The 16388-nt window shown below is 49.9% G+C and overlaps 1 protein-coding gene across 1 annotated transcript in view; it reads right to left on the bottom strand.

Moving 5' to 3' along the window:
• Window positions 1–7020: 7020 nt before the first annotated feature.
• The window catches only part of TGFBI (transforming growth factor beta induced), a 31518-nt gene continuing 22150 nt past the window's right edge, over window positions 7021–16388 (bottom strand). Inside the window, exons 9-17 of the mRNA XM_014828426.3 lie at window positions 16117–16254; window positions 15372–15517; window positions 14418–14554; window positions 13471–13601; window positions 10951–11075; window positions 9558–9660; window positions 8903–8982; window positions 8135–8159; window positions 7021–7658 (exon numbers count right to left, since the gene is read on the bottom strand). Of these exons, the coding sequence (XP_014683912.1) occupies window positions 7618–7658; window positions 8135–8159; window positions 8903–8982; window positions 9558–9660; window positions 10951–11075; window positions 13471–13601; window positions 14418–14554; window positions 15372–15517; window positions 16117–16254 (926 nt within the window). The 3' untranslated portion in view covers window positions 7021–7617. The remainder of the gene's footprint in view (window positions 7659–8134; window positions 8160–8902; window positions 8983–9557; window positions 9661–10950; window positions 11076–13470; window positions 13602–14417; window positions 14555–15371; window positions 15518–16116; window positions 16255–16388) is intronic.

A 16388-nucleotide genomic window follows, 5' to 3' on the forward strand; every position in this document is an offset into this window, starting at 1 on the left:
AGTGGAGGAAGAGGATCTTAGAAATGGGGAAAAGCTCTCTAAGCACAAAACCTCCTCCCCAAAGGAGTTAGAGGGTCCAGTCACCTGCTCAAGATGAAGTGACCCGTTCTGCAGTGTGATTAAGCCGCTGTTGTCTGTTCTTTGGACTTAGATGCTCTCCTTGACCTGGAGCCTGCTGACCCATGGAGTCTTCTTAGCCAAAGTGGACTAAAGTAGAGCTGGGAACCTGGCTGCCCTGGGGATGGTGATGTCCACAGGCCACCCTCTGCTTTTCTGGGAGAAACCTGAGGAGCATTCTGGATGCAGGATTCCTCCAACCCACATGCATGAGAACCCCCAGAAGGATACCAAAGTCTCTGGAAAGCCCCCTCTTCCTTTTCAGAGAGCGACAGGGGCCTGAGCTCACCTTGTTGAATGAAGGAGTCATTTGTTCTCTGGAAACCAGGCTCTGGGGTAACACCTTTGGAACACTTCCTGTGTGCCAGGCCCTGTGCTAGGTGCTGGGACACAGGGGTGGGACAGAATCCCTATCTTGGAGTAGCACACACCCTAGCAGGTATAGCCAAAAAGGAAGTGGGAAATTACTCCAAATAAGTTATTAGGGCTGTGATAATGGATGCACAGGGGATGGCGTGAGGGGCTTCTGATCCAGGCATGAAGGATGAGACTGAACAAGTAGATTATTTCCAGCTTTTCATTTACCTACAGGGTTCTCAATCCCTAAAAATGGCATCCAGTCAAGCACTCAAACCAGAAAACGTATCGTTTTCACCCCTCATTCCCTCTTCCTCCAGATGCAGTCCTCTTGCCTCCACTGAGAATGCTCTCGCCAAGGTTACTGATGACATTCGCCTGGCCGCATCTAATGGGCACACCAATAATTTAACAGAGTTGATGCTCCCTCCTTCTCGAAAGGCTCTCCTCTCTTGGCTTCTAGATTCCACACATAACTTCTCAGGCCCTTTTGCAGATTTCTCTTCCTTTGCCAGGCTTCTAAACGCTGGAGCAAGCCAGGGCTCTGTCCCAGGCACTCTTCTTTATCTATCCTCTCTCCCTAGATGATCTCGCCCAGTGGCTACTTTTGAATAACACCTATTTTTGATGACTCCCAGATACCCCATCTCAGGCCTGATCTCTCCCCTGAGGTCTGGGCTTGGATATCTAGAAGGCTTCTTGACATCCCACTTAGATGTTAAACAATTTCCTCCACTTAAAATACTCAAAGTAGAACTCTCAGTTTTCCTCTACCAGCAGCTCCTCCCCCATTCTTCTGCATTTTAGAAAAAAATGGCACCACCTTTTAGCCAGCTGTTCAAGGTGAAACATAGGCATCATCCTTGAATTTTCCCTTCCTCTCACACCACTCTTCCAGCCCATCTTCAAGTCCTGTCTGTTCTTCCTCCAAAATACATCACAGATCCCTCCCTGTCCTTACATGTCTAATGCCACCGCCCTGGTCATCCATCATCTCTTGCCTGGATGATGGTAACAGCCTCTTAACTGGATTCTCAGCTTTCACTCTTACCCTCACCCTAACTTATCCTCCACACTGAAGGCAAAGCAATGTTTCAAAAACACGTTGTAAAATTAAGAGAACACTTCCATTTACAATGGCATCCAAAAAAAAAAAAAATACTTAGGAGTTAACCAAGGTTCTATGAAAGACTTGTACACTGAAAAGTGCAAAAGATTGTTAAAGAAATTAAAGATGATACAAATAAATGGAAAGACATCCTGTGTTCATGGATTAGAAGACTTAATATTGTTAAGATGTCAATAATAGACAAAGTGATCTACAAAGTCAATGTACTCCCTGTCAAAATCCCAATGATGTTTCTTGCAGAAATAAAAAAATCCATCTTAAAATTCATATGGAATCTCATGGGACCCTGAAAAGCTAAAGTAATCCTGAAAAAGAAGAACAAAGTTGGACAACTCACACTTCTTGATTTCAAAACTACAGTAATCAAAAAAGTATGGTGCTGGCACAAAGACTGACCTACAGACCAACAGAATAGAGAGCCCAGAAATAAACCCTCATATACATGGCCAAATGATTTTCAACAAGAGTGCCAAGACCATTCAATGGGGAAGTAATAGTCTTTCCAACAAATGATGCTAGGAAAACACAATGATGCTATCCACACACAAAAGAGTAAGATTGGACCCTTACCTTACATCATACACAAAAATTAACTCAAAATAGCTCAAAGATCTAAACATAAGAGCTAAAACTATAAAACTTTTAGGAGAAAACATAGGAGAAAAACTTCATGACATTGGATTTGGTAATGATTCCTTGCATATGACACCAAAAGCACAGGAAACAAAAGAAAAAATAGATAAATTGGACTTATCAAAATTTTTAAAAATTATGCATCAAAGGACACTATCGACAGAATAAAAATGCAATGCAAAGAATGGGAGAAAACAGCTGCAAATCATATATCTTATAAGAGATTAATATTCAGGATATGTAAACAACTTCTATAACATTAAAAAAGCAAGAAACACAATTCAAAAATGGGCAAAAGACTTGAATAGGTATTTCTCCAAAGAAGATATACAAATGGCCAATAAGCACATGAAAAGATGCTTAACCATCACTAATTATTAGGGGAAAAAATAAAATCAAAACCACAATGAGATATCACTTCACACTCATTAGGATGACTATTATCAAAACACAGAAAATAGCAAGTGTTGGTGAGGATGTAGAAAAATTGGAACTCTTGTGCACTATTGATAGGAATGTAAAATGGTGCAGCCACTATGAAAAACAGTATGGCGGTTCCTCAAAAAATTAAAAATAGAATTACCATATTCCATTTCCATTTCTGGTTATATACTCAAAATAATTGAAAGCAAGGACTTGAATAGATACTTGTACACCCGTGTTCATAGCAGCATTATTCACAATAGCCAGAAGGCGGAAGCAACCCAAGTGTCCATTGATGTGGTATACACACAGTGGAATTTTATTCACCTTAAAAATGAAGGAAATCCTGATACATGCTACAACTTGGATGAACCTTGAAGGCATGCTAAGTGAAATAAGCCAATCACAAAAAGAAAAATACTATATGATTCCATATATATGAAGCACCTAGAGTAGTCAAATACATAGAGAGAGAAAGTCAAACAGTGGTAACCAGGGCCTGAGGGGGCGGGAGAATGAGTTGGTGTTTAATGGATATAGTTTCAGTTTTACAAGATGAAAAGAATCCTGGAGATTGGTTGCACAACAATGTGAATGTACTTAATGCCCCTGAACTGTATACCTAAAAATAGTTAAAATGGTAAATTCCACACTATATATATTTTACCATAATAAAAAAAATCTGATCATGGCACACCCCTCCCTATCTCTCTTCTTGAGCTAAAATCCTGCAGGAGCTTCTCATTGTCGTAAGGATAGTGTCCTAAGTGCTTACCACAGCCTGCAAGCCAGGCACGGTATGGCTCTCAGACATCTCACCAGAGGAATTTTCTCTACCTCTCCACTCTAGCCACACAAATCCTTCCAGCACCTGCCTCAGAGACTTTATGCACACTGTCCTTTCAGCCTAAACTCTCTTCCCCAGCCCCCTCACCCCTCAGGTCTCAGTGTCAACTCCACCGCCTCTCTCATGGATGGCAAGCTCCGTGATGGCAGGGACACCACTGCTGCCGCTGGCTGAGGTGTAGATGGCTGGGTGCAGCCTGTCCCCAACCGGCCTGAGGGGGGGAAGGTTCCTGTGGGGCAAGCCTACCTCAGCTGCTTCCTTCCTCTCCCAGGTCCCAGAGTCCTCTCCCCACCCACAAGGGAGTGTGAAGTGTGAGTTGCCTGGACCCCAGGCTCTGTCTTGGGCTTCTTAGGGCTGTGTGTGTGTGTTTGTGTGTGTGCGTGAATGTGTACATATAGGCGGTGTCCCAGGCCTCCACTCCCCACTGCTTATTCTCTGAACTGGCTTAGTTCGGGATTCGGCGGAAGGATCCCACCGAGCGGATGTGTTTCTTTCCTCTCCAGGCAGGACGGCCAGAGGCGGCCCCATCTGACTTCTCTGGACAGGGCATTGGGCCCGTCCCTCATTCCATGGCCTTCTCTTCTGGCCTTGGAAATTCTTCTGAGCACAATATTCCAGGCAGCCCCTCTCAGACTATGACACTGAATTATGGTTTCAAGCACAGAGGTATTTTCCTCTGCGTGAGGAATCCCTTCGCCCTCTCTTCTTTCCTGACACCCACGTGGCTGGGGCATCTATGACTGTTGCTGGCCCCCTCCCAGCCCCCCAGCAGCGTGTAGACAAGTTATGGTCTAGGCCATGCAAACAGATACCAGGCCTGCTGGGGCTTCTCAGGAGGAGTGGGGGTTTCGAACCCTTTCTGGTCACTCTGGTACCCATGTCCTACTTTCCCAGGGCTGCCTGGCCTCCTCCTCAATGGGCCTTGGTGTGGGGGGATGGAGGGGACGGAGTGGTTAAGAAGTGTAGGGTCTGGAGTCACATGGGCCAGGTTTGTGTTCCAGCCTCTTCCTATCCTGTGACCTGGCAAACTACTTTACTTCTTTAGGCTTCCATGTCCACAGCAGTAAGATGAGAATTCTACAAGGACTTCCCTATTTCATAGGACCGATGGAAGGAAGAGGAAAGATCACACATTTAGGTGCATAGCCCAACCACTCCTCTGGCCTGATAGCTGAGCTGGCCTCTCAGTTGGCCAAGGCGGCCTCCTGTGTGGGAAAGGCACAGCCCAGCCTGGAAGTCCTTGGCCCCACTGCTGAGGGTCCACGCAGCCCTCTCTACCCCAGGGGCCTGGTAGCCCCAGTGACAGCACAGAAAAGGTGATCCAGCAGAGCCCCTTTCCCTCCTCCCTCTCCTTCCTTTTCCTGGTTGGGGCCGAGTGGGCAGGGCTCACAGGAGGCCTGGGCAAATTCCCTCTGGCTTGGGCTGCTCTCTGGCCTTCTGACGGAGGCGGGCACAGGGCAGGCGCACACCTCCCTCCAGCAATCACCCACCCCCCGGAACATTCATTGTCCGACTCCTCGGCCCTGGGAGTCTGCAGCACCTAATTCTCAGCATGGGTCTCCAGGGAAAACGGGGGAGAAGTGGGTGCTTAGGACCCAAAAAAGGGAACTTGACCCTCTTTGGCTGGGAGGGGAAGGCAGGGCCACCGCTGCTTATGGTTCTGTCACATGGGGGACTCTCTGGCTGAAAGAGTAGGGTGAAGATGTTGTCCCGGAGGCTGGGATGGGATGGGGGCAGGGCCAGGGTCACAGGGACAGATGGAGGTGGGTTGGCATTCTTAAGGAATCGTGTAGTGATTTTTATTTTAAATTAAGAGATCTTTAAAAGTTATACTGATCGCCTCTTTGGGTTCTGATGTTGTCTCGTAAAGTCCAGGGGTGCGCATTTTGGGTGCTCAAAGTGAAGCTCAGCCGCAGCACACCCAGTGAGAGCTAGGCTGTCACTGGCAGCCCGAGGCAGTACGACCACCCAGGGGCGGGCGAGCCGGGCAGAGCTGTGGGAAAGTGACAACGGGACCAGGCACACGCAGAAGCCAAACCTCACCTCTCGGGACACCTTCTCCGGAGCTCCCTCTAGCCTGACTCCTTCCCCTCCAGGTTAACATCTTCAACTCCTCTCATTTCCTCCTACTTCCCGGAGCTCCGGGGTCATTTCCTCCCACTTCCGGGAACTCCGGGGTGTCCCTTCCCCCGGCCCCCACTTCTTCAGATTCCTTCATTATCTGTCGCAGAACCAGCGCTGTCCTTCAGAGTCCACGTGGACCCATAGGCAATCGTGCTGATTAACAACTCTCTTCCCCAGGAGTAGGGAAGCTTCGTGAGTATAGGGACGTGTCTGCTCCCCAGGACCTAACACAAATATTTGCGGAACAAATGGACGAATGACTTTATTGGATGACGAGTCTTTCCCCAGACTGGAAGCTGTGTAAGGGTAGGGCTCTGCCTGCTGTCCACTGCTCTATTCTGGCCGTGGACACACCGGCCGTGGACACACCAGCAGTGGTGCGGTCGACCGCACCATCTTTGGGTTTTCCGGTCCGTTAAGTGAAATGAGCTCCCCCTGCTGGAGCGAGTCAGCCTTGGCAGAGTGAAGAGTGGAGGGCAGGACTGGCCCATTCTCCAGGAAAGTGGGTGCCTTTGGGAAAGACACAAAAAGGGGCTCGCAGCTGCACTGATCCTGAGCAGTCCCAGAGAGCAGGATAAGAGTAAGGATATCTAATGCCGGGCCAGGCGTTTTATAAGGATCACCTCCTTTCATCCTCACAACGGATCTATGAAGTAGTTGCTATGGTCCTCCCTGTCACAGATGAGCAACGGAGGCACTGAAAGGTTAAGTGACAGACCCAAGGCCACATAGGAAGGGAGAAATGATACCATGGCCGCATTAGCCTCTCAGCGCTAAGGCCATTTTAAGATGAAGATGGGGAAAGGGATTTGAATGTGGGTCAGCACAGAGGGTATGAGGCTCGAAAACCTGGACTTGCTTGCTTATCAAATGGTGGTCTCTGGGAGTCAGGACACAGGGGTTCCCGTTCTAGCTTGGCTATTTTCTGTGTTACTAGTGGTTCTCCCTTTCTTGAGCCTGGGTCTCCTCATCTGTGTAATGGGACTGTGCTGGCAATCACTTCACAGGGTGGTGCCGAGGATTCAAAAGTCCAACACAAAGCGGGGGCGGGGGCGGGGATGGGGGGGACAGTCACAATCCTGGAAGGGAGATGGACGCCTAGGGCCAATAAGAGGAGTAAAGTGCTGGTGAAGTGACCAGTGAGGACTCGAGACCCCAGAGCTGACTGAGACTGAAATGAAAACAAGCTCAACAGAGCCTTAGGTTTGAACCTCCATGTGCTGTCTGGGTGTGCGAGGGCCAGCTGCTGGCATCTCCCAGACCATCCCTCAGCTCCTGCTGAGCTGCTCTGGGTGGAATCTCCGTATGAAGGAGCATCAGAGCCCCAAGGAGCAGAAACCCATCCCTCGTGAAGACCCAGGCCAACACACAGTTCCCATCCACACGGGCATACGTTTCTTTGGTTTTATTATTACAAACACACCATGGCTCTGCCACACCTGGGAAACCCTGGGCTCCGCACACTCTACCTACCCTCTCTCTTCTACCTGGACAGGGCCACACGGAAGTGTCCAAGCCACAAGTAGGCACAAGACATGTTTGACAGATCAGTTCAACTCATAGCTTATAATGATGCCATTTCTCCAGCTGTGAAAGAGCTTTACAAAAATGATACCAGGGCTTCCCCCAAGATACTGGATTGCTTGATTCATGTTCCGTGAGCGCCACAAAACTTCAGCTTCCTTTTCTAGAGAACTTGGCATAGGCAGAAAATTCCACATTTGGGACAGGTCCTTTCTGGAAGTGAATGTCAGGCAGGGACATCCAGGTCTCTGCATGCAGTGGGTTAACAGCCATGTTTGGGGGAAAAAAAGTTAAAAGTACATCTCCCTCCTCCCCCAACCCGCCCGAGGCTCAGATCTCATTATGGTGCAGCCCATGTACATTGAAGTATGATATTTGGTTTCAAAAACATTCAGTCTCTTTGGCAAACTGAGAGAAACTGGCGGGGAGCCTCTGAGGTGCCTTCCTCCTGTGGTCCTTCACACTACTGCTTCATCCTCTCTAATAACCGCTGATAGACAGGGGCTGAAAGAGAGAAGTTTGAAAGACTAAGAAGATGCAGACTTCCCTAGATCAGTCTAGGACGCTGTCAGAATCATGAACCTGGGGGACAAGTGGCTTCCTTCTACCATACCCTCCTGCACACAGCAGGCACTTTTCGGTTTGTGAAGCTTCGTATCTTACTCAGTGATGTTCTGAACTGGGATTTTCCACATCTACCAGCTCGAAACCACGTCTGCACCGTGGGCTTCTGCCAAGCCCCTGAGCAACACTCCCAGCTCCCAAAGCCAAAAACTCAGATCAACCCTAAAACCTTGGCACTCTTATTATCTCCATCTTATGGAGAAGGAAATTGGGTGTTCTGTGTCTGACCTCAAAGGCCAGGCTCATTTTATTTCACCATGATGTTCTTATTTATACACAGCAGATGGCAGGTTTGGGGCTGCTTGGGGGTAAGGCCTAAACAAGTCTAGAGGACTTCAAACCCAGACCAGACTTACCTAGTTTCACAGAGCTCTGGGCAGCCTGAAAGAAAACACAAGGTGTCAGGTTTTCTAGTGACAGTCATACCCACACCTGCTTATGGCAGTGGCTTTGCCCATTGCTACCCCTACTCAGAAAAAATGCTGGGGTTGAGGAAGAGGAAGGGGCACAGAGAACTGCCGGGTCCTGGGGAGCCCCAGAGTTGGTCTTGTCAGCCCTAAGTGATGTGCAAGCCTCTCCCAAGCAGAGTCTGAGGTGGGCACAGAAGAGCAGAAAGAGTCAGAGAGGTTCTGAGAGGGAGGTGGGGCTGAGGCAAGGAAGCGAGGTTCTACACACACAGCTGGCCCTGTAGCCAGAATCCACACCACCACCCAGGAGAGCTCCGGTATCACCCAAGATGGGCTACGTCGTGGAACACAGAAGAGAGACTTGGAGGCCCAGGCTCAGGGCAGGCCAGGCCGCTGTAAGGTGAATTTGGGATGGGTTGCCCTCCTTGGACAGAGGAATTCCAGAGCTGTTTCTCTTCTTATCAGCAGTGGCTTCCCACAGACTGAGGCTCAGAGGCCTCACTTTGAAGGCCTGGGCTTTGGCCCACAAAGGAAGCACAGGCTGCCTGGGTTCTTTCCTCTGAACTCCATACAAGCCAAGGCTAAGGATGCCCCAGTGGGAGTGGGAGAGGTTTCAAGAGAGCCCTGGGAGAGCAGCCAAGGAAGACAGGGGCCGGGAGAGCCTCTTCCATGGGCCCCAGCAGAGGACCTAAGGGGTGAACCCAGCGGGCATCTTACCCTGGAAAATGCGGATGCCTGTTTGAAGATTTCAAGTGCAGAGTCTGCAAGTTCATCCCCTCGTTCCTGAGGTCTGTTGGCTGGAGACGAAAGAAAGGCAGCTTTGGTGGGAGGGAAACTATTAGCATGTCATTCATAACCATGACTGAGGGGCACTGTTGGGCTTTCTGGCTCACGTTCTCAAATGAATTTTTCCTTTATAACTTTTCATAACTTATGGTGGAATTTGGCCCATGGGGAAAGAGCTCAAAGAAAGCTGAATGCACAAGTGAGGACAGAGGCTGGATTCAAGTTCAGCTTTGCTGGAGGTAAAGAGAGCTCTCACGAGGTGAGATGCTGTAAGAGGGTGCTCAGAACCACGTTCACAGCATCCACGTGTAACAAACAATGGGCCATGTCTGCATGGGGCCAAGACAGCCAGGCAATTCAGCAAAGAGAGGTCTGTCCTCCAGATCCTTAGGCTAGTGCATTCGAGCCAACAGCTCCTGATTCGCTTTTCAATCAGCCACAGCGATGCCATCCACAGAGGCTCAGCTTGCATGTCGCACATTATGCTTATCTTTGCTTAGAATAGATTTTCTATTGAGCACCAGCTGCCACGTGTAGAGAAGGGCCAGCTGCAGACTCAGTGGGGATGTGGTACTCTAGGCCTGACCTGGAGGCTGCAGGACAGTATTGATGGCGTACACAACGCCATTTGTGGCCATGATGTCAGCTTCAGCAACAGGCTCCTTATTGACATTCACGACATTGTTTTTCTAGGAGACAAAAGACAACAATTATTGAGTGTGGAGCATATTTATCTCATTCGTTTAGCAAAGGTTTACCGGGCACTTCCAGACGCCAGATCCTGTGCTAAGTGCTGGGGATGCTCTGGCGAAGGGAGCCCTCCCCATCCACCACAGACCTGCAGTGTCGGGGATTCATTCTGATCCCCGGATGGACTCAGCACATTGTAATTTACAAAATGCTCTTTTGCCTTATTCACTTAGTCCTCACAGCAACGTATGGTGAAGAGGTCCATACTATTGCCCCCGTTAAGGGAAGAGGAAACGGAGACTCCACAGAGGCCAAGCGCCTCCTTTGAACTCAGTAGGTGGGACAGCTGGGAACAGAAGCCAGGCCTCCAGCTCTGGGTGAAGAGCTCTTTCCACTTCTCCTCGGTGCCCTACTTAAGATTTCCTCACAGGAAGCACACCCAGGGTAAGTCTATCTCAGGCCTTCCCCAACAACCCACACATCAGACCCCAGGGAGAAGCGGGCAGCTGAAGCCTGTGACAGACAGGACCCCACACCCAAATCCATGAGCTGGGAGATTCTCAGGTGAGCTGCAGACGTGAGGCAAGTCATCCCATCCCTCCCACCAAGCCTTCCCAGGCTCCAGAGAGAAAGTGACGAGCAAAGGGATGGCTGAAGGCTAGGAGAGGATCAGGGAACAGAAGCTGAGCCAGCCACACCCGGAAGAGCAGCCCCTCCACAGGGGGTCAGTGGCCTTGGCTGGTGCAGCCAGGGAGGCCACAGGCAGCTCGATGGAGCTGGGCTGGCTCTCTCTTCTCTCTTCAAGGTAGGGGTCCAATGGGGCAGCTCCAAAGTGGAATAAGCATCATCAGCTGGCAGAGCAAGGGAAGGCTCACAGGCCAAGCAGAGAAGAAAAAGCCCCTTGGGGTGGTCTGGCTCCTGGTGCAGCACAGTGAGCTCCTGGATTTGCGGGAGGGCGGGAGGGGATTGGGGATTGATCTCTCAAGACACACATGTAATTTCTATCACCTCCTTAACGGAAGGAAGATCTAACAGCCTCTCCCACATGCCAAATGAGATGCTTATTCCTCTGCAAAGCTGGAAGTTCTTATTTATGTCTAACCACAACCTTGCTTGATTTCCCTGAAGACCTTTTCTGTTTTCTCTCTCTCTTTGGACAAAATGCACTCAGAGATTCAAGATGCATCTTAAAAATGGTGTGTGTGTCTAATGCCATCCCAGGGGTAAGATGTGCCCTGGAATCCTAGTGGCAGGGCATGGCCAGCCTTTTAATTTTTAGACACACTCACTGAGCTGACTTCCAGCTTGTCACCTTGGAGAGACTTCAGCCGCACAAGGGCCCCGATGCCTCCACTAACCAGGATTTCATCGCCAACATGGTATTTCAGGATGTTGGCAAGCTCCTTGGCATTGCCTGCAGGTTTATGGGAAAAGGAGACAGAGTTAATCCCAAGGTTGGTAACTGGGGTGGTCAAGGGGGGTCCCCAGAGAAGATGCCAGTGGTTACCCCTGAAATGGAGAACTCCTTGCCCAGGTAACAAGCACTCATTAAGCACCCACTATGTGCTCAGCCCTCTGACCCACTGTCTGCATAATGGTCAGGAGCACAAGGCACAAGTCCATGGCAGCAGTCACGGGCTGCTGGTTAAGCAAGAGCTCTCTGTGCTGCTGAGAAAGAGTTAATCCATACTCTTCCGTGAGTATGACTCATGTTTCCATGAGCTAAATATTTGCTTGGAAAGCTAGGGACCTTTCCAGCACCAGCATCTGGGATATTTCATCATCAGTGTGGCTCCCGACGGTTATAACACAGTAGTGAAATATTTACACATTCTGCCCTCAAATGCAGATTCTGAGACGGCTGTTTCCTGAAGGGAGAACTTAAAAGACTCAACAGCTGCATTCTGGAGGAGCTATGGAGCCGATGAGGTCAGGACTGAGGGGGGTACTCCCTCAGCAGCATCCCTCCTTGTCACGTCTCAGCATTCCTTCCAGCCCACATCAGCTTCTCCACCAACTGGGGAAAGCAACCGATTGCTCATAAAGGTGCACAGGCATTTCCCAAATTAAGTGTGGGAGGCAATTCTGAAAGCTGCCAGCTGCCCTCTCATCTCCGTCAAGGCTGCCCCTGACACTCACATTACCAGCCAAATGGCTGGATTTCCCCCGGGCGTACGGATGGCTATTTCTAGCATCTTGAAACTGAGAAGGAGGAAGTTTTAAAGCATTTTGGTGAGTTCTCTTGGTTATCGACAAATCCACATTAGTGCCCTGGGATGGAGCCACAAGGTACCAAGTGAGTTCTGCACATCCACAACCTGGAGCTGATAAGAGCTCCCTTCCACAAAAATACTGCCTGGGGGCGCTGAGCCGAGCCAGCCCCTAGGGTGCGAAGGGCCTCCTTCTTCTGAGATCTCTAACACCTGCATCGACCTCTAACACCTGGCTGCCCTCCGTCCGTCCAGGGAGTGCTGGGGTCTACTCCTGCTGCAGGCCTGGGGGAGGGTGTGAGTGGGAAGCTTTGCCCTGTCCCTTTGCCCCTCTCACACTGGAAATGAAAGGGAAGCTGAGCAGGCTCAGACCACCTGGGAAATAATTCTGTTCCTGCTGGACAGGGAGAGGATGGAAAGCTTATGTTCAGAATGCACTTCTCCCCTCTTCTCAGGAACATACATCAGCATCATAGACACAGGCATTCATTTAGCAATAAAGAAAATGAAACAGGACACAAATTCAGCTCCCAGCTGCCTGCAACCTGAACTTTCTATTCTCCTGCTGCAGAGCGGGAAGGGAGGTGTAGACAACGTGGGCCCCAAGGGTTGGCCAAGGTCCTTCCTCCCCCTCAGCCTCACCTTTCTGTGATGCGTGAAAGAGTCTCTCAGGAACACACATCAGAGCTAAACACCGCAACACCACCGCCCTGCCCGTCATCATAGCCACTACTGACGGAGGCCAAGTGCCCAGCACCGTGGGCAACACTCATTTAATCCTCACAACACACTGAGCAAGATAGTCTGACCACTCTCATTTTTCTAATGGGGAAACTGAGGCTCAGAGAGGTTAAGCAACTTGTTAGAGGTCACTCACCTGGTAAATGCCAGAGCCAGGATTTGAATCTGATCTCAGGTTATCCAGTAGCCAAAGCTATTAACCACTCGATTGCCTCTCAGACATCCTGAATTAAGTTTCTCAGGGCTATGACTAGCTTCTGGGGAAAGCTTTTCTCCTGAGGGACTTCATTATCATTACGGTTTCATTAGCACTGTTCTCACAGGTCCTCAGTGGAAGACACGCCGGATGACTGGGCTGCTTGTTACCCCCATCAATTCCTTCTACTCTTCTCGGCCTTGTTTGGTGCTTGGGGAGGCTGACTGCTGGGAAGGGCATGATGCGGGCTCCCTTGCCCTCCTGTAATCAGTTGACAGGAGGCCAGGCAGGCAGCAGGCGTGTGGGAGGGGAAGGAGGCTGAGTCACTTAGTGGCCCCCTTGCGGTGGCTCTGATGGCAGCTGCATGTGGCTCTGGCCACTGTCCTGTGCCCCTCCCTGCTCCAGGGCTCCAGCTCCCCCTGTTCCTGCCCTCCCTGCTCAGCTTCTAGGCCCAGAGCGGGAAACGCTTCCCACGGTAGTTAGTGCCTGGGTGTCATCACCCTCTGCTGGCTCCTTAATCCTGTCCACATCTCTGCAAATAGTCTCATCATTAAATTTCTTTCAGTTGAACCTTTTACAATGTGCCAACTGTTTCCTGCTGGGAACTTGACCTAGACAGTTACTTTAGAAAAGTTGAAAAATGGACTAAAGTTGGTCTTTACCCAAGAGTTTGTTCAGTTCTCCTGGCGGCAGGGCCTGGAAGGCTTCATCTGTAGGAGCAAAGACCGTGTAGACCCCCTCCCGGTTGAGCGTCTCTGTCAGCCCCGCAGACTGGATGGCGGCTACCAGCATGCTGTGGATACACACAGAAAACGTCACCTGCCCGGAGGGGGAGTGGGGTTGTCATTGTCCCAAATACCTCACCACTGAGGGTAGGTGGAGCCAAGACCACTGGGATTCACACCCCTTGCTGGTTTTCACCTCCTCCCCACACACAAAGAGGGAACGAGTCCAGTCTGCACCTTCTGTCCATAAATGCTAAGCTCAGTTAAACGGCCAGAAGGGAAAGGCCAGCAGCGTGGCTGACCCAGAGACTGGCTGAGCCATCTGGCTGAACCACTGGGCCCTGAGAATGTGATTCCAGGGAGGGTCAAGGGTGGGTGGTGTCCCAGGCTGTCCTGCAGGTGGCTGAACTCGCGAATAGGAAATATGCAATGTCACAGCACCCAGTGGTGAGTGAGCAAGTCAGAAATGGAGAGAGTAGGGCAAGAAAATAGAGTGACACGGGAAGCTGGAGAAGGAGTGGCAAGGAATAGGTGCAATTATTAGATACAGCACAGAACAAGACTCATCATATACTCAAAACCAGGTGCTCTCAGCTTATTTGGGACTTTAAAATGGAAGTGTGATGTTTTCCTTGCATTTCAAGAATAAAAATGCAGTCTCTCCCTGTTCCCATGGATGTGAGGATTACACTCCCAGAAGTAACCTTCTTCCCAACATAAGTTTTCAAGGTGACCCTCATCTTTTCCACATCCCAAGCCTGGAAGGTCACACAAGCACACTGCCAGCATCAGTTGAACCCCCAAGGAAGTGGGGAGCTTGAGAGAGAGCTGAGGCCTGGTGTCCTGCCCCACCATGACCATCTGGCAGGGATGGGGCTGGTTACCTGAAGCGATTATCCCCCTTCAGGACATCCATGACGGTCCCCACTGGGGGTGTCAGCACCCGGTCCATGGTGAACAGAGTCCCGTACCGCCCCCTCTTGTCATGGGCGGCGATGCAGCTGTTCTCGATGCACAGGCTCTGTGCAAAAGAGGGGCAGAGAAAGGGCAGGTTACCCACCCAGGCAGGGGCCTCCCAACTTGTTCTGGGCATGTGCTGATGGATTCATGCACAAAGATCAATAAATATAGATCAGGGTGGGTCTTTTAGACAGGACAAAATGATGTGTTTTCTCTAGGAAAGAAAAAAATTAAAATGATGTTCCTTAAGGAAAGAAGGGCCACAGAGGGCCCAGTAAAGTCACAGAGAGTCCTCAGAATGAGGATATCATGTTACATGTGAGGCTTATTGACAACGACCAAATAAAAGGATCGAATCTATTTACTCGTTTATTTAACAGAGGACAACCATCTTTAGCCAAACTTCCTGGCTGGTCCCAAGAAAGGGTTATGTTTTGTTGTGCTTCCTGTTTGATATTCCAGGGTAACTGTTGGGTTTGAAGAGAGAGAAGAGAACCTTCTGGACCAAAGACAGCCATACTTTAGTTCAGGGGCTTCTTTTCGTATAAGCTAAAAAGGATTCAAAACTTCCATCCCTCTTATTTTTGTTCATCACTCTGAGTTCAAGGTGGACTGACTACCCAGCCAGGTCAGACGGGTGCATGGTCTACTCCCAAAGGCCTCCGGAAAAGGAGATTCTCATCCTTCCACAGGATCCCATTTTAACTCTTTGATATCAGATACACTTTCCAGAAATTCCTTCCGCCCTCCTTAGAAACCAGTTCTCAGGCAAGCTCCTGCTTATTGAGGACATTTTTTTTTTTTTTTTGACACTACTATGGGTGCCATTTCTTAGAGCTGAGACAAAGAAGGAGCATGACTTAGGACCCAGAACTTACATTACGATAAACAAAAACTCTCAGTTTTTTGCCACCCAGCGTGTCCAGGGTCTGTCCATGGTACAGATACTTGGAGGCCAGCTGGTCTTTAATGATGTGGTTCAGAAGCAAATTCTTCATTTGGGCATCAATTCGAGGGGTTCCATCTGCAAGAGAAGGTGTGGTGAGGTCAGAGGCATGCTCCAGAAATGAGGAGAACCGGAGACAAATGCCGTGGGAAGCCCGTCCCTCTTTGAGTTTGGAAATGGAGATTGAGAAATCAAGGGAGGCTGCCAATATTCCTTAACATCTGGCATCTTCTGAGAATTAAAAAAACAGAGAAAGGTCTGGATCATCGAGGGTGTTTGGAGTTTTGCCCTAAGAGGGAGGGGAAGCACGGACACAACTTGGCCTTCTTCTCCGCCTTCCCCGTGGCCACGGCTCGGCTGTATCCTCACTCTGACCTCCTGACTATCACATTGGCAGTTGACTCTGCAAATCAAAAGGCAAGGGAGTGCTCTGCTCTCCCGACAGATGCAAACTCTGGAGTTCTGAGCACCAGATCCCCAAGTGCATCCTCTGCTCTGCCAAATGGAACAACAGGGCCTCTGCAGTTGCTGGTGACATCACCTCTGCTCTCCATTGAGCTGGGTGGAAGCGCTCACGTTCCACACGGTGCTGCCGATCGGGGAGAGTGCTGTGGAGGTGACAGCGGGGGGCAGCTGTCCCCAGAGACAAGCTCACAGGGATGCCCTCCCCATGTTACCTTTGAATACAGAATTCAGGGGGGCCAGGAGAGTCAACCGCTCGCTTCCGGAGAGATGAGTGCCGAGCCCTGCTTGTCTGAAAAGGTCCACGGCTGTGGAAACATCCGAGTCTGCAGCCAACTCAAACAGCGTCTTGGCTACAAGGAAGGAGAAAGTCGGTTCCAAAGTTAAAAGTGCTGTTTTCATTTATCATTTGTCCACCCCAAAGCATGACATAGATCAGCAGGAATGTCATCTCATGAGTCAACAACCCCTCTAAATGCTGCTGGGG

Source organism: Equus asinus, chromosome 9 (genome assembly GCF_041296235.1).
Source record: "Equus asinus isolate D_3611 breed Donkey chromosome 9, EquAss-T2T_v2, whole genome shotgun sequence".
NCBI lineage: Eukaryota > Metazoa > Chordata > Mammalia > Perissodactyla > Equidae > Equus > Equus asinus.